Here is a 21397-nt window from a genome sequence, read left to right on the forward strand (position 1 = left end):
TTAAAATTTGAGTGGGTAAGGAATTGGAGTGCTCGTGATCTTTATTTTCAATGTTTATACTACACCTAATTTGAATAAATATAATTTATTACCCAACAAAAACTACTCGATTAAATCATAAAATTAATTATTTTCATGAACAATGAAGATAGTTTTAAAATATAATTGAAACATATATAATTTTAAATTCATTAGATATAAAAAGAAAATACGTCTTCTCTGTATCTTCTCTTCCCTTCATATTACGTACATGTTTCTGGATCTCCATATCAATATTTTATGAAGTCATTTCAGGCAGAATAAAACCTGGTAGTGAGGAAATTAAATGTTGGTATTACATGAAAATCAACTTTAACAAATAATAATGTTATAAAATAATATGAGTTAGTGTAGAATATTATAATAATAAATATTTAAGGCTATTTTAGTACGTATGAAATAAGCAGTGTAGTATTACTACAAGGGTACTACTACTCACGTCCTTGTTTTTATTTATTATCCTGCACTCACCATTCATATCTGCTGACCCCACCCCTCCTAATGAAACGTCCATTTCCTTGTGACGCTGACCTCTCCCCTCCCTTTATATATATATATATATATATATATATATGTATATGTATGTATGTATGTATAAACCCATCAACTGATCATGATTCATGAAACCTTGGCGTGATCAATCAGATCATTCAAATATCAAACATGAATAAAAAATTTGCTAATAATAATTAAAAGTAAATTATTTTTAAATGTTATCTTTAGACAAAAGTTACTGGAGCTACAAATTTCATCATCCAATAATTTACGCGATTCCATTTTTATCTGTTTGTATGCCATTAAATTAGAAGATCGAATCTTTAGAATGGGAAATTTTAAGTGTTAAAAAAAATGTTTTGGTCAATTCAGCTTACTACCTTGATCAAGACATTATTATTTTTATCATGTCATCCTAATAGCAATTGTTTCTTATCGTTACATTTTTTTTCTTAACTTTGTTATTTACAGGTTTCTTTTTAGTTTGATGTATATTTTCTATCTTAATTTTTTTTTAATACAATGTAATATATATATATATATATATTTCTTAAAACTAAATAAAAATTTAAATAACTGCTAAATCAAAATTTGTTGACTGTTTCTCTGCAATATTTTGTGTTTGTATACACATATGAAGAGAGAGAGAGAGAGAGAGAGAGAGAATTTAGCAGGGATAGAAACTTATTTGGTAGGGTACGCTTTGCTTTTTGTTTTTTTTTCCCTTTTCTCTTTTCTTCTTCTTAGGTAATGAGAAAGAGACTCATCCTACCAGAAGTGAGTAAATGACCATACCCGTGTGTGTATATATATATATATATATATATATCCGTACACAATATTATCTCTAAGTTGATTTAATTGATTCTGGACCATCCTTCCATTGGAATTTCATGGCAGCAGTACACAATCTACTGTTATAATAAACTAATGATATAAATGACCATAATAAAGGAAATTAATGTCTACTTTGATTTTCATTCTTAGGGAAATATATACTATGTAATTCTTATAACAACCACGTCATCTGAGTAATTCACACAATTTGCTATATGATTTGATTATGTCCCACTTAGAAGCCATTTCCTGTATTAATTAATTACAGGGACATGATACAAATGCATTATAAACTTATATCATTACACAACATAAATTTTTAATGAACATTTCTTAGATATGGCTATAGTGTCATGAGAATACTATTACTATAATACACCTGTATAACTACAATTAAGCAATTAGAATATATCAACTGTCAATAAATAAATAGTCATATTCTACAAAGCTGTATGATTATCATGCCTGTGTTTTTCTAGGTTACAGGTAACCAAAACATATAAGTGAATTAAATAAATTTTCATATCGCACAGAGATGTAAAATCAAATTAACCAAGTCCATATCCTGATTGAGAAAATTATTAAAAAGCGATTTAGCTCTCGCTTAGACGGCCTACGAAGAAAAAGAAAAGAACCAGCGATAGTTTCTGAGTTAAAACTGAGTAATCCAATTCCATTAGTTGCACATAAATGAATACAATACAATCAAACTACTCTTCTAACAAGCAATTATGTAATTTCTACTCTGGAGAAAGGTAAATGAACACAATGTGCTTACAAATGGCTGCAGCCTGGAGTGAGGATGCAATAGAAATGCGCCATAAAATCACCATAAATACCAGTAACTTTCAGAAAATTGGTCAGAATTTAAATCCTTTATCCACCACAAGTGATAATATACACATCTATTGAGAAAAGGCTAATCACATGAGGTAATAGAAAGTGCTACCCGAAGATCATTTGAGGTTCCGCAAATATACATCCGGTATGTTTCTATTTCTTCTTGATTTCCTCTGGGAGTGCTTGGTGCATAGTGATTGCTACTCACACTATCACGCACTAAAAATATAATTTCCCTGAGAATCGGTTCATGGCCATTGAGAAGATTACCCATGCTCAAAACTTTTCTCCATGATTGATTAGCAGTTGGTGGTGTGAACATATCTGAGACTACCTCTCTCTCATGAAACCTTACTTCCTGCCTAGAGTTGAACTCCTAAGGCGAATATCAAAGAGACGTAGTCATCAGCTGAAGTCATAAAAAGATGCATGGTTTTTGATGGAATGAAAGGAATTGTACATAAAAATCCCTGAACTATGTAATGGAGTCTTAAATTCAGGATGCTTCGTTCATTGCAAACCAACTTATTTTAAAATTTCAGCCAAGTGTAGTTCCTATTTTGGAAAGGACTCAAATGATTCACAAATTATATTCCATGAGAAAACTTTCAACAAGTGGTTACGGGAGAAGTATGGAGTAGAGACAGCTTACTCTTTGAACATCGACTTCCTTGGAGCCCATTCCCATGTTTGGAAGATAAAATTCATAGAAGTCATTAAAAATTACTCCAGAAAGACGTGGTGCTTGCAGGAACTTACGGTGAAGAGAAGCTGCAACAGTCATTAACTTCTCAACATGTTCAAAAACAATGCACAACCGCCTCAAGTCTTCAATAATCTCATTGTTCCCAGATAAATGATTAACTGCAACATTTGCAACACCCAAAGTTTCAGAGCATTTGGCAAAGCATAACCTTACAACCTAAGTGAACAATCAGAATAATGACAAGCAAGACCTTGCAAAGGCCTCAGTGCAGATTTCATTGTAAGGTAGAGTTGCTCTAATTTTGCTGTCATTTGCTTCAAGCCCCCAAAACTAGTTCGGTTTAGAGTGTCAGCTGATGCTCTGAAGGCAGTACAAACCATTTGCTCAAGCAGCTGATGTGGTCGCACAGTTTCCAAGTAATGAAGAATCTATATAGAGTCCAAAACCATAATAGTTAAGTTAAAACATAAATTAAGGTAGAGTTAGCGATTAATTTCTGATAATCAGGTAAACTGAAGAAACTCCCAGGACTATTGTCCAAATCTGCATGAAATATTTTTGAAAAGGTGGCTATCTGGCCAGTCGTTCAGGTTAGCAATTATTCCTTGTAACATATTACTCATAATGGTAGTTAAATATATTTTAGTAATCTTACAATATGTTGAAGTGGCACACAAAGAATTAGTGGAATTACTACTAGTCAAATGTGACTTTTATGTAAAAGTATGGAACTTCTATTCAAATTCTTAAAATAGGAGACCTTCTGTGTAGTAAGTTAAATTTGGGGGATTTCTGTGCCTTATTCTTAAATTAGACTTACAAAGGAGTGTAAGATTTTAACTGCATTAATATTTTTGCTCTGTTTGCTATTCTATACCAGACTCAAATTTTAGTCAACAAAACTATATCCCCTTCACAACGGAAAATATCCCAGCTGCATCTTCTTTTATATTCGTGTAGGATTACCAATTTCTCTATTTACCTCTCTCCCAACAGTTAACTTCTTAATTTATACATAGTTTAGACTTATGTGTCAGTCTGTTTTGGTGAAAAAGATTAGTAAATATCTAAAACACTCCACAGATACAGTACAAGGAATAAGAGAAGCCTTGATCTCACAGAACTATTGTCCAGCAAATGTAATAATATACGACAATTTCCTTCCAAATGACCAAAAATGCATACCGACCATCCAGAACTTCAATTAACACTGTCAACTTTGGCATTGGGAAAGGCAAAACAACAATAGAGGTGAAACTTGGTAGAAAAAAGAAGAGAAAAACTGACCTTTTCCCCTTCTCGATTTGGATCCAGAAGTGGCTTCTGCTCATAGGCTGGCAAAGCAGGTGCATCATTCCAAATCTTCCGCCACATATTCCCATTCTCGGCCATTCGTTGTGAAAGTCTTCCTTTAGGAGGCCAATTATCTTTGAAACTCCCCATTGCAAGACTTCTAGATGGACTACTTCCTTCATTTTCATCATTTATCCAATCCCCAGGTGAATGCCACCGAATAAAATCCTCAAAAACAGCATCTGGATTCGCTGCTTTAAATGCTGACATATCTGTACAAAAATTTAAAATCATCATTAGTTAATCCATCTTATGGGTATCAACAAACAAGAATTTTGTGTCTAAAGTTTCACAAATCTTTTCGAAAATATCTTTGCTAGAGATCAATTGCCATGAAAGCAAAATGGTGAAAGTACAAAAGTTAGTATTCTTTACAGTACACAAAACTATACCATGCACTAGTTTTACACTCCAATCTGGAAGTGCTACCCTTATTTGTCTAATGAGTACTGAAGAAAATATTCTGTTTTTTCTTATCGAATTCTGAATACAAACGAGTAAATATATACAAGTTTAATTTCCAAAACAGGATGCATAACGTCTGTACACTCGATCTCCTTAGGTACTAAAACAAGATATCATAACTAAATTAGGAGAGACCCTCTCATCAGAAAATAGGAAACTATCTTAATGGAATCTTGCTAATCAAGTCAATTAATTACAAGTCAAATCCCATAATCTTAGCACCTAAGAAGATCCTATTATCTTAGAAGGGTAACCATACTAATTTGTCTAAATCACACAATGTAGCAACGATTTTCAAGATTTTGGTTCCTCATACCTTTAACTTCCTAACATATGAAGCCCCCCAAAGCCCCAAGTGAAAAGAAGCAAAAACATTTTCACATCAATATCCAAAATATATGTAGCAGCCACATGACAATGTCCAATTTCCCCAAGTCTGTTTCATTTGCAGCCACATGAGAATGTCCGATTTCCCCCGTCTGTTCCATTTCCTAATTCTACAACAATATTCCTTTTCCAGTATAATGATCTTTAGAGCATTGAGATTAAAGTTATACATAGAAACATCATATCAAACTCCAATACATGAAGAAACTAGATGTTAAATTAGTTACATATAAAAGAAAATTGTCACCTGATGACAAGATATCCTTCTCCAACTGAGCAGAAAAATTCTGCAATAAGATGGAGCGTTTACTGCTTTAGTGGATAAAGATAAATTTATTCCAGAGAACTGAAAAAAAAAAAGATGACTAGGCCAGGCAGTTTTTAAAAATGCAAATGAACAACGACATGCATAGGTGAATATCATTTTGCAGAAAGTAAAGCAAGTTAAACTTCTTATACCCTAAAAGGAAATGTTATTAAAAAATTGAACTTCCAATACTTTAAATTGGAATAACATCTATACACGAATAACTGTTCTCATCCTGGTGAGAAACACTATTTTAGTTAAACACTTTCAAATATTTAAATCAATGGACAAACTTTTTTAAGGGTTTGTTCCTCACTTAATTGATCAAACCAAAGTCCACATAAGACACTCTGCTGCTGTGTAAATTAGTATTAGTTGCTTTACAACTTTTATCATGCTTAATTTTCATTCCAGTAAACAAAAGAAAGGTCCATTTTATCATAGGGACCACTTCTTTGTTGCTTTATCCATCAGGAAAGAATGATAAACAGGGTATTTTATCGGCAGAGATGTATTTACATCTAAACTTGCACAAAATTAAGCATACTGATACACTACTAGACATAAAAAGCTCAAGCACAAAATCCTTCAAAAATATAACACTAATTTCTAAACTATCAAAAAAAAAATTGTCTCAGCCACAATTGACACTAACAGAATTCCTGTAGGAAATTGATAGTCCCTATAGCAGAAAAGGATTAATCATATTCCTGTAAATTAACTAATTTGGAAAAGAAGAACTTAAGCTTACAAATGTATCACCAAAGGCCTCAACAGCCTGAAGTCGTTCTTCATGCATATCTTCTGTCATAAGGGGGGGATCCTGAAATTTAAGAGAAAAGGATAAATAGCTATAATCATATTAACAGAGAAGTGGGCAGAAAAAAGAATTTCAAAAGGCTCGGGTATGCAACACAACCTGAGTGAACGGGGCATGCAAGCTTTGACATGACTTCAGAAGCATCATAGATCCAACAGCTCCAGCTGAGCCCCTCCTAATAGAACCTGAAGGCCTTTGATCAGCAGCAGATGCCATGTATTCAGGCTTCTTACTAAACTCTGATGCAATTGCTTCAGACCCATGCAAATTTTGTGCTGTTAGTCTGTATATAAAAACAAGAAGTCTATGCATCAGCATGCTTATAGAAATGTCACCCGCAATGCAAATAACCTTGCATAAAAGTAGATAGCTTTCTTCTGGAAGAAAAAAAAAAAGATTATAATCCCTAGGGTCCGAGGGAGAAATAAGATTATATGGAGCTGAAGCTCCTATAATCAATAACCCCTTCCGGAGGAAGTCATAGATTGCATTGCGGTAATGTGATCATTACCCCTTGTCCCCCTTGGGGGGGGAGGGGGGGGAGATAGAGGGAGGGGAGACCACGTTATATAACGAGGGCTTCCTTCTCTCTGTTCACCACCAGTATCCCTATGGAATGAAAAAGGTGCTCTTCACTTCATAGAAGAGCTCCTTTCTTCGGCTTTAAGGAGTTAAGAAAGGTGAGCCCAGCAGGGCGGAAGGGCCCCTCAGGGCCAAGGTTCGCTCTCTATAAAATCTTTCTACTTCAAGTAAGGGACCGAAAAGGTTATCTACATTTACGGGGAGGTGGGCAGCCCCCTGTAAGGAATGTAGCGCCCATGCTATACTAGATCGACGTGGCTCCATACGGTATCCAAAGCCTATAGGACCTCGATTTATTGACTTGTTTGTTAGGAGCGTTTTGATATAATTAAGAAGTGGGCGCTCCAAACAACGGTAACTCAAATAAGGACATCCCTCTATTCCATTCTTACGCAGGCTTAGGAATGGTCGGGATGAGAAAAGTTAACTCAAATAAGGGCATCATGTTTATTCCATTCATTCACAAGTTTAGAAATGGACGTAATGATCAAAGAAGCCCTGTAACGACAATAAAATGAGATAAATCCTGTTTTTTGTCGACTCGGCGACTTGGATAAGGGCATCCCTCTATTCCATTCCTTCGCAGGCTTAGAAATGGTCGGGATGATAAGATATGGGGGGAACTAGAAGTAAACGCGAAAAATTTCACATTATTTTTTTCACCCCCCGAACCCCCCTTTAGGTAAGTGTTCCGGCAATGGTTAGAAGCTACTAAACTCCTTAAAGTCGAATAAAAGAGCTCTTCTGTTAAGCTAGTGAGATATTGTTCATGAGGTTCCTGAACTCAGGCATTCATTATAATCAATCCTAAGTTTTAGGCACTATTAGTTTTGTTAACCATGTGCATATGTAAATCCCTGTATTGTTTGGGAATAAGGAAACTATATACACCATTGCTAGCATATGAACAAACAATCACATGGAAGACCACTTTTATGCTAGGTTACTGCCAACGTATTAGAGAAGGCATTATTATTGCCCTGGGAAAAATCATTTAATGTCTATGAACACGAATAGGATACCTGAACTGCGATAGTGTAGGATGCTAATGGTACACGACCAAACCAATTAATATTGCAAAATCTGTAAAAGCAAGTTATGAACAATGTCTTCTTCATGTTCAAATTACCCTATTTGTTAAAAGAATAAAAGTATGCTACTTCTATATTCATAATAATAAGGTTTATCCAAAATATAAGCAAAACTAAGAATATACAAGTCAGAAGGAGTTGATGGCCACATTTACAGCAACCAATTCTCTATGAAGAGAACCTAGGAGCTCTCACTTGCTTAGTTCACCTGTCACGTTTCCCATCAAAGTGTTCATCAGGTGGGTGCAAATTGAAAGGATCCTCGACAACTACACTGTCTTCCTGCATTTCCATTAAAACAAGTCATTTAGTCAATCAAAAAGGGAAGGATAACAGCAGTCCATGATTATATCCAAATTGCAGTGGAGGAAATAGACTAAGACAACACTGTTTGTATAACCTCACTGTGTGCTTCTATGTGATCTTCACTCCCAATACAATCTTGAAACTCTTCATTTAGTTCCTGCTTCATCTCAATGCATATTGCAAGCTGAATAGCAAATGAGCAAAGTGAAAGGATGGAGCCTTCAGCATCATAAATTATTAAAAGGAGCATTGGCAAGCCACCTCAGAAATCTTATCATATCTAAAGAATATGTGACAAGACGATGCAATGTGTATCAAGTACATTAGGAAAGTTGCCCTTAAACATAGTAGTTAGAGAGGGTCAACATTTTCAAGCTATGCTTTTGTTTGTGTGCAGCTGCTGTTAGTTCTTGAGAGGCTGCTGTCTTTGCTTTTGATATTTAGTGAGCTTTATATTGAAGCCATTATGCTAAACTTTGAGATGCTGCCTTTTTATCTCCGTTGAGGAGGTAAGCAGTGCCTATGAAGTTATCATGAAGAGTATGCAAGAAGCCATTTCATAAGACAAAGAAGCTGCTAGAGCTGGAAAATTTTTTCGCTTTGTTTTGCTGCAAATCTCTATGCATTTTTAAGGCTTTATTTAGGTAAATTTGTTTAGTTTTGGAAACTCTGGATCTGTTTAAGATTTATTCCTAATTTCATCCATAATTAGTATTTACCTTTCAAGAAATAAAAAAAGGAAAGTTCCCCTAGAGTAGGTTGCCAAAAAAGAAAGCCTTAAGTAAAGACTTTACTGAAATTAAAATTGTCACACTTCAAAATTCTACTAACGTCTAGTTAAGGATTATACATAGAGTAATTCTACTGTTTAATTCAAAATTCTACTGATGTCTAATAAAAAAACTTCAATGAAAAATTGATGCACTTAAAAATTCTACTAATTGTCTAACTAAAATTATACACCTCACCATTCTACTATTTAATTTAAATTCTATTAATTGTTGAATTGTCTAATTAAAAATGCCACAACAAAAATTAAACAAATTTTGAAAGGCAAAAGAAGTCTTTAAAAATATACATTTTTTTAAAACAAATAATTCACAACTCTTATATTTACTTTCTATTATTCAGGTATAAGAAATTTTTAATTTAAATTTTATAATTTATTTCGTATCAAGATTAGGTGATAGTTATATTTTTCTTTAAAAAATCTAATTTATTCATATTAGAATTTGATTAGGATGAAGTAAGAGTTATATTTAAAGTACATAAAATTTTATTAAAATAAAAATACATGATTATAAGTATTACTAACTTTCTAATTAAAATTTTTACTAAGATAAAAAAACTAGCATAAAATGAAAATGAAAATTGACATATCAAAATTGTATGAGTACTTAAAATTTTTTAATATTTTTTTAACTAAATATTCTACTTTAAATGAAATGATATAGTTAAAAACAACAATGATGCAATTGTATCAGTTCAAAATTAACTGAAATTAAAACTGTCTTGTCAAAATCATATTGTAAAAATTTTACTAACGGTTTAAATAAACTTGTCTAACTAAAAATTCTAGTATCTACCCACTTAAAAAAAATATTAACTGCTTAACTAAAAAAATTTACTAAAATCAAAATCATCTAACTAAAAGTCTACTAACTTTTCTTATAAATAATTTAACTGTCTAATTACAAAATTTATTGTAATTAAGATGGTATAACCAAAAAGGACACTTGTTTTTGTTAAAAGCATAATAAAGCTTGTGCAAGCAGCAAACCTGCTGTGCAGTCAGCATATTACAGACACCCAAAAGGCCATGTGAAACTTCCATCTAAATTGGGGAAGAAAGAATAGTTAAAAAGGTCATAGGGCATGGAACAAAAAGACACCTGCTCGGTGCCAATCTCTAAGGAATCTCAAAGGAAGTCATGCTTGAAATAGGAAGCTTAGTCCTTAAGAATGCCCATCTCTTTTGTCAAGAACAAACTCAAGGATGACTAAGAAACGGGAGTTTTCCTACTCATACATCACAGCATGATCAACAAAGAGTTCATTATGCATGAATATAAAGGTATTTTTAAGTACAAGAGCTAAGATATAATTAGTTATTCTATTTTGTATCAACCTTCTTGAGATCTCAAGAGATAATAAATGCAAACAGTTTCACGTTTACATTCCCTAAACACATAAATAAGCCCCGTGTCAAAGCAATAATGTTTTGACGAATGAGTAAAAAGTTACATGACAGCTCATAGGCAAACTATTAACTTGTAAAAAAATATATTAGAGGCCTAACTTTCTTCTGTGCAGATAAACAGATGGACACATTATTTAAAAGAATGTCATTAACTTATTACCAACACGCAGCTTCTGGTTAATCAAACAAGTAGGCAGGTCGACTGAACCATCAAAAGGCATTTTTGAATATTAATCAAGTCTGCAGAAACATATTTGAAAAGAATAAAACTGAAAGCAATAAACATATTTAAAAGATGACATCAGCTTATTACCATATGCAGCTTCTGGTTAATCAAACAAGTAGACAGGTCAATTGAACCATCAAAAGGCATTTTCGGCAATGACTGACACTCTTCCCAACACCAACGAACTTCTCGAACAAACTCTAACCAGAGAACGGCAATAGCTATCATAAAATGTTAAAAGGAGAAACTATAATCAGAAAGATGAAATTGTATTTCACTTGAAAATGATGCTCCCTGAACTAATTGTTCATATATGACTGATAAACGACATTCTTTAACAAATTCAATCGTTCATACAATGCATAACCATTTCGGCTCCATACCACGTATACTGCAGTTGCCAAACCATAGGGCATGCAAACAAAACTGTGCAAAAAGAGATCCAAGTGGTGCGCCTTTGATTGCTCGAGAACTCTTGTTTTCACTTTTAGAAAAATCTGGGAGCTTATTTCCTGTAAATAGCATTATAAAAGGTAAACTTAGTACAAAGGAATTTTACAAGGTTCCCGCAACTTTCAAGGAGCTTAGGAATGTCAATAACTCCACAATCTAATAAATAAATCTGCCCAAGGCAAATCGCTTTTAATTTTTTTTTTTTTTTTTTTTTTTTTGAGATCAAAAGAAAGAATAATATTAAGTAATGGCACCAAAAGGGGTGCCTCCCCCGTACAAGTTATTTACAAATCAATTGGTGTATCAATAACATTTCTAAATATTATGGCCCAAAATAACCGACCCAAATGTGTGTAGCCATTTATCTCTAACCTTTGACATCTCCCTCTCTCTCTCCCAACAGATAATTAAAGAAATAATTTTAAGGTAATTTTTCCTTTTACAAAAACCCTCCCATGCCCAAAGCTCCTCCCTCGTCAACCTTCCAATGACCCAGTAGACCATATACTGAAGTCCATATGTTATACACCATCGGGCACCAAAAGAAAATGCAATTACATGATTCCAGGTCTCTTTTGCATAGGTAACACCCATTCACCATTTTTCTTCAATTTCCACAAGCTCTTATCATTTGTATTATTAAACTGTATATTTGATAATAGATGTAGCATTGAGATTCCTCATAACATTCATAGTCCATTCTATATTATCATTCTCACCAGTGCATGTTTCTTCCACCACTATATTTTTAGACCTAGCAATTGCGTAGATCCTTGAAAAAAGATTTTAATCCAATCTGATCCAATCCAATCGTCCTCCCACAACAAAATTTATCCCCCTTCCCTATCTTCCATTTTATGCATTCCTGGAATTTTTGGTTACCCATGTCAATTTTTCTCCAAGGCCCTATCCCATATAATCTCATCATACCCTAATGGGATCCTCACCCCACCACATCCCCCCAACGAACCTCCACAACTCTCCTGCACAATCTATCCTCTTCTCTCTGAAACCTCCACAACCATTTACCATGTAACACATTATTCAATTCAAACAATGATCTCAAACCCAACTTACCCTTGTTCAACAGCATCTTCACATCCTCCCATTTTACCAGGTGATATCTTCTATTCTCCTCCTCATCCCCCCACAAAAACTGGCACGGAATGATTTCAAGTTTTTTCGCTACCATCACAGGAATGGTCATTACCGAAAGGTAGTAAATAGGAAGATTGACCAATGTACTTTTAATTAGTGTCAGCCTACCTCCCTTAGACAAATAGTTTCTTTCCATCCAGCGAGCCTTCTCTCGAACAAATCCACCACTGGTTCCCACGTTCTCTCATCTTTATATTTGAAATCCAACGGTACACCAAGATATTTGATAGGTAACTTAACTGATCTGCATCCCAGCACCCTTGGCAGCCTCCCTTCATTCAAACAATCCCCAAATCTTAACCAATTCAGGTTTCTTCAAATTAATGTGCAGACCCAAAACTGCCTGAAAGCACAGCAAGACAAACAGTAGATTCAGTAACAAACTATCATCTGGTTCACAAAATAGCAAGGTATCAACGGCAAAGAACAAATGAGTGATCTCAAGCTGTTGTCTCCCTCTACCAATATTAACTCCCCTAATCAAATCCAACTCCCTGACTCTCTCAAGTAATCTGCTCAGTGTCTCCATAACAATGAAAAATAATAGAGGTGAGAGAGGGTCTCTCTGCCTAAACCCCCTGGAAGCCCTGATGAAAAAAGACGGTCTATCATTCACCATTACAGCAAAAGATGTAGTGGAGATACAAGTCCATATCCATTTGCTCCATTTACTTCCAAATCCCATCCTCCCCAACATGTAATCCACAAAATCTCAACTCACATGATCATATGCTTTTTCTTTATCCAATTTGCACAAGGCTCCCTCTTATTACCCATCAAGTCATCCACCATTTTGTTGGCCACCAACACAGCGTCCCTTCGATAAATGCATGTTGACTCTCCTCACTCACTTCCCCCTAATACCTTGGACAATCGCCAAGCTAATATTTTCAACTTGAGCTTGTAGATACAGCACACCAGATTGATTGGGCAAAAATCTTTTATATGTTGTGCACTCTCTATCTTTGCAATAAGCACCAAAAAGGTTGAGTTCAATGATTTTACAAATGACCCTATTCATATAGTTCTTTACACACGTCCATCACATCACCTTTGCCAATAAACCAAAATTCTTGTAGAAACTTCATGTTGAAACGGTCTAGTCCTGGTGCCTTGTGTCTGTTATATCATCTGAGTCCATCATAGATCCCTCTTCAGTGAATTCTCTTTCTAACTCAATTCTGCAGGTCTCCCCAAACATCCTGAACTGGAGCCCATCCAACCGTGGCCTTCTGTCAAACTCTTCTTCATATAAGCTCTGAAAGTAGCTTTGAGCCTTACCTCTCATATTATCATTCCCTCTCACTCTGTGATTACCATTAACCATTTTATCACCATAGTTACGTGTCCTCCTATGGCTGGCCAAATAATGGAAATATCTTGTATTCCTGTTATCTTTTTTTAACCATTTTTCCCTGGATTTCTACTTCCAAGAAATTTCCTCCTGTGGCTGCCAAAGGTGAAATTCAGCCTCGCACCAAAGGCAGTCCTGGAGCAGCGGACAGTGTCAAGATGGGAAGAGTTCCCAATTCATTGCAGAACCGTCCTGAGTTGGCACCGGCAGCAAGCACCATATCAAGGAAAGGAGATATCATGGAATATGCCTGCAGATAATGAGGACAAAATTTCTTGGAAAGTTTACAGCCATGGGACCCACGACAAGTGGAAGCAGAAAGCAGTCCAGTGAGTTAAGCGGTCCGCAAATTTGGCTGTGAAATTAGGAGTTTAGGGATATGTGCTAGGCAATTGAGATGAGAGTTTATCTTTCATTGAATTATGTTTTATTTAGGAGTTGGCATTTGAATAAACTGGATCTGAAATTCTGGACACCTAAGAGAGATCTGATCTCAAACAGCTTCCACATAAATGTCTATTATCATCAATAAAAGATTATTGAATATTTTATCTAAAAGTTAGAGTTACTCTCAGAAGGTTGGATGCACTCTAAAGGAGCCTCACCATAGGCAAGAGATCGGAAAAGCAAGCAGCAGCCTTGCTCTGCGACTTCACTTTTAAGGCCCCTTGGCAGACCTCAGGCACAGGACCATGAGCGGCTTTGGTTTTCCTTTTTTTTTTTTTTTTTTTGGTGAGGAGGCTCTGCATTGGTTTTTATGCTCTCCTTTTTTTCGTTTTCTGTGGTTAAGAGGTTTTCTTCTTCCCAACTGATGTACTCTTCTCTTTTCTCTCATCAATAGTATTTTTTTATCCATATATACAAGAATAGGTAAAACTATATGATATATGAAGGCATTAAGAAATAAGTACCCTCATGAAAAAGATCCTTGAGAACACGATCAAGAACTGTTGGCGGGGGTATAACCATTGATGACTTCAGATTATCAGAACTAGGATTTTCAACTGCAAGAAATAAGAGAGCATGATAATGAAGTGAACTGAGAAGTCAAAAGACCAAACATGCAATCTCCATCTATAACAAAGGCAAGGGAATTTACAAGTTAAAGATTATTTTTAAAAGATATATATATATATATATATATATATATATATAAGATGAAATCCTCTAATTCAACCTCTCTTGTGCCCTAATCCCAGTCACATTCTACGAATTCCATGAACAATTTGGCTTTCTACTCTATTCAGCATTTTTCATGAGAAAATGATTACAAATTTTTTTTTTTTAAATAAAAGTATTGTAAATTTATAGATACCAAGAAGGTACCACCCATTTACATCTCAATTACAACACAATCAAATGATCCATGACATTGCCACTATCATCAAATTCATCGATGTCATGTCCCAAAAAAAAATGATCACAAATGTTTGCATAGAAGAAACAAACCTGATACAAAATCCTCCATGAATTGAGCTTCAAAGGACATATTCAGTGCATCAACCAAAAGGAGCAATTGGGAAGCAAAGCCAGTTTGGTTTCCCTTCGAACTCTCGGTTCTGAAAAAAACAATGTTTCGCCTTAGAAAGGAAAGAATAAATTACAAATCATAATGTCTCACAAGAAAATGAGTACAAATTAGGAGAAAATAATAAAATAACAACAAAATTGTATAACATGGTTGCTAAAGCAGTAACAACCAAAGGCGTCAATTAACAAAAAGATAACATAACAATAATACAAAAATGTTATTAAAGAGAAAACGGAGAAATGATTCTTACAAAATTGGGGACAGATGCGGGATTAGAGTCCACTTCTTAGCCTCATGAGGTGAAGCGTTTTCCAGTTCAGCCATCTCTAAAGAGCTTTCCACCATCTTCTCCGGCCGTGTGGCAATTAAATCAAATCCTGTTTGCATTTAATTACAGAATTTGAGGAGCAATATCTTTCCTATATTTAAACACTCAAGGCAACAGATCCTTAGATGCTTAATGACCAACATCCCTCCCCTTTAACACAACCACACAAGACACGCGCACACAAGCAAGCAAGTGCCAAGCAAAATTATAAGGAAGATAGAGAAAGTCAAAGAAATATGCTCATGGGCTCATGTGCACAGATGCAAATGGATTGCACGCATTCCAAAAAATAGGTCAGGGAATAAAAGTTAGGACTGAAGAGCCAGGAATGTTCTGTGTTCAAGATGGACAAAGTATTTATCTCAAAAATGATTGCAATCACTGAAGACAACAAGAATGGGAGTTCTTTACCTTTAACTGGATCTTCAGCAGAGTACCACTCGCTCCAAGGACAGTCATCATCCCATTGTTTTTTTTGACGGGTGTCACCATCTTGTCCAGATTCAGTATTTCCAGAAAAAGTTTCTTGAATATCATCCACATTATCATCATCATAGGGAAGGGTATGATAGGTTAGCTTCATCATAACATGGACTTTAAAAAGATGTACTGCAAAGTCCAATGTCGAGTATGCCTTCAACATCAAAAGAAAATATGTTATAATAATTCAAAGGGGGAAAACAAACCAACACAGATTCAAAGCATGACAAATACGGATATCTACACAGTTGGATGAACTTTGAGTTCAACTTGAGCAGGAGATATAAAAGCAACTAAAAAAGGATGAAATTATTTCAGTTCTCTATAACATTTAAGTTAAGTATGACATCACCTTTGCACATAACATCTACACAAGTGTGTTTCCTTGCACAGTTTCAGTTTCTATTAGACCAATTATAAATCAGAATGAAAGAATATAACAAGATTGTTCCTTGGCCCGCAGATCAGACAAGGTTAAAGTTCTAGCTCTTGCAAAGTAGTTTCTCACTAATGTCTCTGGCCTCCTGGGAGAAAGCTTTCTTCTTTTTCCACCTAAGCTGGGTGGGAAAAGCATAAAGAGGCAAGAGCGATAAAGGCACACAACCCACCGCATAACCTCACATCTTTGACCATCTATTTTCTAAATGCTCCCTAACTATCTTGATCCACTTCCCCCTTCTCTTTGGCATATAATGAGTGAGAAGTGTAGTCCTACACCCATCACATGGCACCCGACTTGGCATTCTAGAACAGGGTGTTCTCAACTTGTGAGCCAAGGTTGACCAACTCAACATACACTGACCTTAGTTAACAGATTTCTGGTTGTCCAGTACACCGTCACTCGGCCATTGCAGCATCTCAAGTGACTTTTGGGTTAAAGGCAGGCATGCAATCATACTTTAGGCAATATCAAGAGCAAATAGCGTACAGTAACTGGTATTCTGCATCTTGGAGCATCACAAACGCAATAAACACCTCATTTGCAAGCAGATTAGGGGAAGAAAAAGGAGGACATTGTAGAGAAAACAGATACTTCATAAGAATACAGAAACTCACAAACTTAGAAAGAAACAACTCGTACAATCCTTCCAAATGCATAAGTTTTACTGGGACCTGGCTACCAATATGATCTGCCTCAAACCTTCTAGTAAACACTGTTCCCATACTTTGTATGCCAATATATGCATTTCGTGAAGGATCGTGCACGGGAACAAATGCTGGCCACAAACTGCATATAAAAAATCATAACTTGAAAAAAGTAAAAAACATAAGATAATCACTAGTCAACATACTAAGGCTACCTACATGAGTCCATTTGTCCAACTCACAGAGTAAATAGTCAAATAAAGCAAAATACATTTAGCAAGAAGACAGTATTCATTAACAATGGTTCAAAAGAAAACTACTAAACTTGATATAAATCCGTCAGGGAAAAGAGACGTGCATGTTCTGAAAATCAAATATTAAACCTGATTCTAGAAGTGAGATATATCATAGAGGCCTATATGCGAAAATGTTTCTGCAATTGCTAAACAGTGAAGATTCAACCCAAAACCTACCTTGAACAATTTGATAAAGCTATTGCAACTGCACTCAGAAGCTTGCTAGCCTCTGGTGCATCAAGAATCACACCACTGGCACTTTGGGGAGCAATCACCTGAGCAAGCATAAACATGAATATGACAAATGCAGCAGAGAGTGTTTTGCAAAAGCTTACAATGCATCGTTAAATCATACCAGAAAATCCTTCACCCCAAAGCAAAGCTGCAGATCATGCAAACTGCAATTCCAGTCTGCAGTTTTTCCTGTACCAACTGAACCAAAGTCAAGAAGTAGAAAATGTGAATCTTCATCGTTAAGAGAAAAATTAGAAGGAAAAGTACTTTATAAGTACCACTATTGTCAATTTCGAAGTAGTATTCCATGCAATAGTTTTTTGCAACATTTTTCAAGTCAGATTTGACCTTATATATGTTCTTTGAGAAACCCAACTGAACTGCACCCTTTTCCTACAGTATGGTAATGCAGAAAATATATAATGGAGGTCAAGCAGTACAAAATCAAAAAAACAAACTGTTTCATTAAAAGAGAGAAGAATCAGCCACAGAATGAAAATAAGTGTGAGGTATGCCTTTCCAAGATTCCCAACTTAAACTTCAAATTAAGCATCAAAGCAAAAAGGAATCATTTGAAAAGAAAAAGAAAATAGTTAGCATGTAATGAGAACTGTAAATTGTGACCAAATTCACAGCTACTTCCTTCTTTCATTCTTTTAGCTCGAAAAAATTGAACGTAAATACTTCGCCTAACCTCTCCCACCTCTATACCACCTGAGTCATTCCATTAACAGCCCAAATTTGTTTTCCAATATGATAAAGTGATGATTTTACAAAATAGATAGTTTCAGGATAGGATGAGAATTTTCAGGGAGAAAAAGGATAGAATGACAATTTATCTGCACTTAAAAATCAACAACTAAATTAAACTGCAAAAAGAATAAATTAGTGAATCAGTCAAACAAATGAGTTTCTCTAGAGAAATACTCGAATATGAGCAGTTTGTTCTCATATTCATAGAGAAGCTGACAAAAGGTGGGAATGGCTATAGGAAATTCCATATTTTCTAGCATTTGTTACTCTTCAAGCACTAGAAATTTATGAACAATTTTAGGAATAGATAAAGTGAAGCAGTAGATTGCTTCAGTCCTTTCAGTCATAAAAACAAATCTTTGCAATAAAAGCAGCATACCAACAAATTTTTTGGACCATCAGCCAACCACTGCCGACAAGTTGCCTCTATGTCAGATATGAACCTAAGGATAATACAATTAGAGGTATCAGTTATATGCAGAAGCATGGAAAAAAGGAGGCAATATGTGCATAAAAAGTAATTAACTATTAGTAATCAAATACCTTTCCCAAGAAGAAGCAAGTGTAAAGTCATCAAACCGTTCCAGCTGCACCGGGGTTGTATTAAGAGGAAAAGGTAAAATATCAGTTTACTTCCTCACTAGTAAGTAATAAAAATAGATCCTGAAATTTCCTGTCCAATAGTCCATGATAGGCTAACAAAGGAAACACCAAATATAGCATACTAACATAATTTGTGTGAACTTTTCATCTTTGAACAATGTCCCAATATCAATGGATCTCAACATAAAATTTTCTGGTCTCCTACCTCAAGTTCCTTTAACCTCTCTCTGACGTCTAAAAACTTCAGTTTCACCCTTCAATTTTCAAGTCAATATAACCGTACTTCACTCCTTTCACCTTGAGCAGGCTAACACACTGAGATGCTCAACATTCATTGGAAAAGTTGCCATGAAAGCACATATGGAAAACAAATGCCACTCGGAGGTTCATGCTTTTCTTATGGTATCCTACTCAAAGCAGAATCTTAATAGTAACAACCTTCAGAAAATAAGTAAAACCTTGGTAACAGAGTGCTATCTTTGCCTCAACTAGAATGAATCTCCATCTCATCTTCTTCTTTGGTGTCCAAAGTTGAAAAGCTTTAGGAATCTGCTCCGACCCTCTTTAGTATTTATCGAGTATTCAGTACCTCAATCAAGGATGAACTGTGGGTATGGAATGGGATCCTGCCTCCCAAGCATCAGAAAGAATTTCTCACCTATTCCTCTTTCTACATGTCAGGTGACTAGGAAAGGAAGGAATCAAAGAGTTTTCAAGCACTCTTCTACTCCTTTTGCATCCATCGAGGATTATTGTTTTAGAACTCTCAGTTTTTTGTGCAAGGATTATCGCTTACTGGATGACATAGATATTACCATATTATGATCTTCTGTTTATAATTTTGTATATGTGTTGCAGCCACTGGTGGCCTTTATTTAATCTTAATTCCTTTTTCTCTCCCTGAAAAATAACACTCACCAGTCAAGTAATGTCCTTCCGGGAAGCTATTTGAAAACTAGAAAAGATAATGGCGAATCCTATATTAAAACTAGAAAAGCAACATCGGATTGAAAACAAAAAGGTAATGCCACCATGGCTGTGCCACATTTTGTTTTCTAGGGCCCTAGGCAGTCAAACAGAGTTTGATAGAGCATGAAACTGCAGTTTAGCAGTCAATCTCACGCGCTAAGTTCTGCTTCTAGGTAACAAATTACTAGCAGATACCAAATCCTCATACATAATAACTATGCACACCCGTGTAAAGGAAAAAAGAATAAGAAAAAGGAGCTTACCTCCTCTTCTAAAGCTTCGTCTTCTTCAAAATACTCAGTCTTACTGGTCGAAGCCATGAAGATTGATGATGTTCCTTTTCTTTTCCTCTTTCTTTCTTCTGACTGTTAATCAGAAACTCAATTCAGTTAAGGCCGGAAACAAAGTCATAACTCACTTTTTAAACTTTCTTCTGGTAAGGTGAATTGATGGAGCGACCTGAGTTTCACATTTAAAAAAAGAAGGCAACGTCAGAATTTGAATAAATTAATTTTAAAAAAAAATACGAATACCTACGTGAAATCGCAATACATTAAGGTAGGTTAAGCTTAACAGTATCTTGCTGAATGTGCATAGACACAAAGGGGGATTGAAAATGAGATCTGTTGCTGTCAGGCAATTGGAAGTTGTAATGGACGAAGAAGAAGAAGATGACCTGTCGGGAGAGACGAGAGAACTTTTCGCGACTGGTAAGTGTCCAACGGCACCGTTTTATATTTATTCTTTAATTTCTATTATGTTTCCCTGACCTGGTTGAACGAAATGACCTTTGACAGTTTCATTTTATGTGATATTTTGTTTTATTTTATTTTTATACAATTTTTGATTTTATTAATCTCCATAATTTTAAAAATTATTCCTATTAATTCATATCTATTAATTTTTTAACATCATTAATATATTATATTATTTAATTAAATATTTTATTATGTAATATTTAATAATTTAAAAAATTAATAGAAATATAAGATATTTTTTGCCCTTTATAAAATAATATAAATTTATTAAAAATAAAAATTAAACTTTTATTTATTAGTTAACGACAGTTTTTTATACTTATTAAAATAATAATTTAATGTATCACATATTTGACATGACAATTATGTAATTATCAACAAAAAAAAAAAATCAAATGTTTGAAAATTTTAAAGACTTATCTGTAATTTACTTGGTGGGGAAAAACATATTTCCATCAGGCGAAAAGTGGGCCCCAAAATACTACGACATTTTAGTAAACTGGTAAGCCAAAACAAAAAAAAACAAAAAAAAAAAAAAAGAAATCAACGGCCGAAATTTCCCGCTACACATGATATTTTTTAAGCGGGGACACGTGGCAGATCATGGATTACCGATAGACCCCACCGGTTAGGTTCCATCAACTCATGTAATGTAAGCCCCACCAGCTTCATCATCGTCGCAATCAGAGGACCAAAAGACACGTAAGATTCCGGCAGCAATTTTATTTTGTTTGGACAAA

The 21397-nt window shown here is 34.9% G+C and overlaps 1 protein-coding gene across 8 annotated transcripts; it reads right to left on the reverse strand.

Moving 5' to 3' along the window:
* Positions 1-2082: 2082 nt before the first annotated feature.
* LOC110823602 (Rab3 GTPase-activating protein catalytic protein) lies at positions 2083-20628 on the reverse strand. 8 transcript variants are annotated; one of them, XM_022054009.2, is made up of 23 exons: positions 20452-20627; positions 20163-20358; positions 18871-18914; positions 18707-18770; positions 17853-17967; positions 17696-17772; positions 17518-17615; positions 17015-17186; positions 15890-16112; positions 15401-15527; positions 15069-15178; positions 14531-14623; positions 11038-11166; positions 10742-10875; positions 8323-8412; positions 8131-8204; positions 6349-6532; positions 6181-6252; positions 5370-5409; positions 4205-4482; positions 3168-3345; positions 2864-3075; positions 2083-2587 (listed from the first exon to the last, which is right to left on the reverse strand). In XM_022054009.2, exons 2-23 carry the CDS (start codon positions 20217-20219, stop codon positions 2291-2293), a joined length of 2868 nt encoding a protein of 955 aa, XP_021909701.2. In that variant the 5' UTR covers positions 20220-20358; positions 20452-20627; the 3' UTR covers positions 2083-2290. The 8 variants fall into 8 exon arrangements, with proteins under 8 accessions (XP_021909701.2, XP_021909703.2, XP_021909706.2 ...); XM_022054011.2 differs by having other exon boundaries at positions 20163-20264; positions 20437-20627; XM_022054014.2 differs by having other exon boundaries at positions 10742-10854; positions 20437-20627.
* Between the last annotated feature and the right edge of the window lie 769 nt (positions 20629-21397).

The sequence above is a fragment of the Carica papaya genome, chromosome 2 (assembly GCF_054855325.1).
Source record: "Carica papaya isolate Zhongbai chromosome 2, ASM5485532v1, whole genome shotgun sequence".
Classification (NCBI taxonomy): Eukaryota; Viridiplantae; Streptophyta; class Magnoliopsida; order Brassicales; family Caricaceae; genus Carica; species Carica papaya.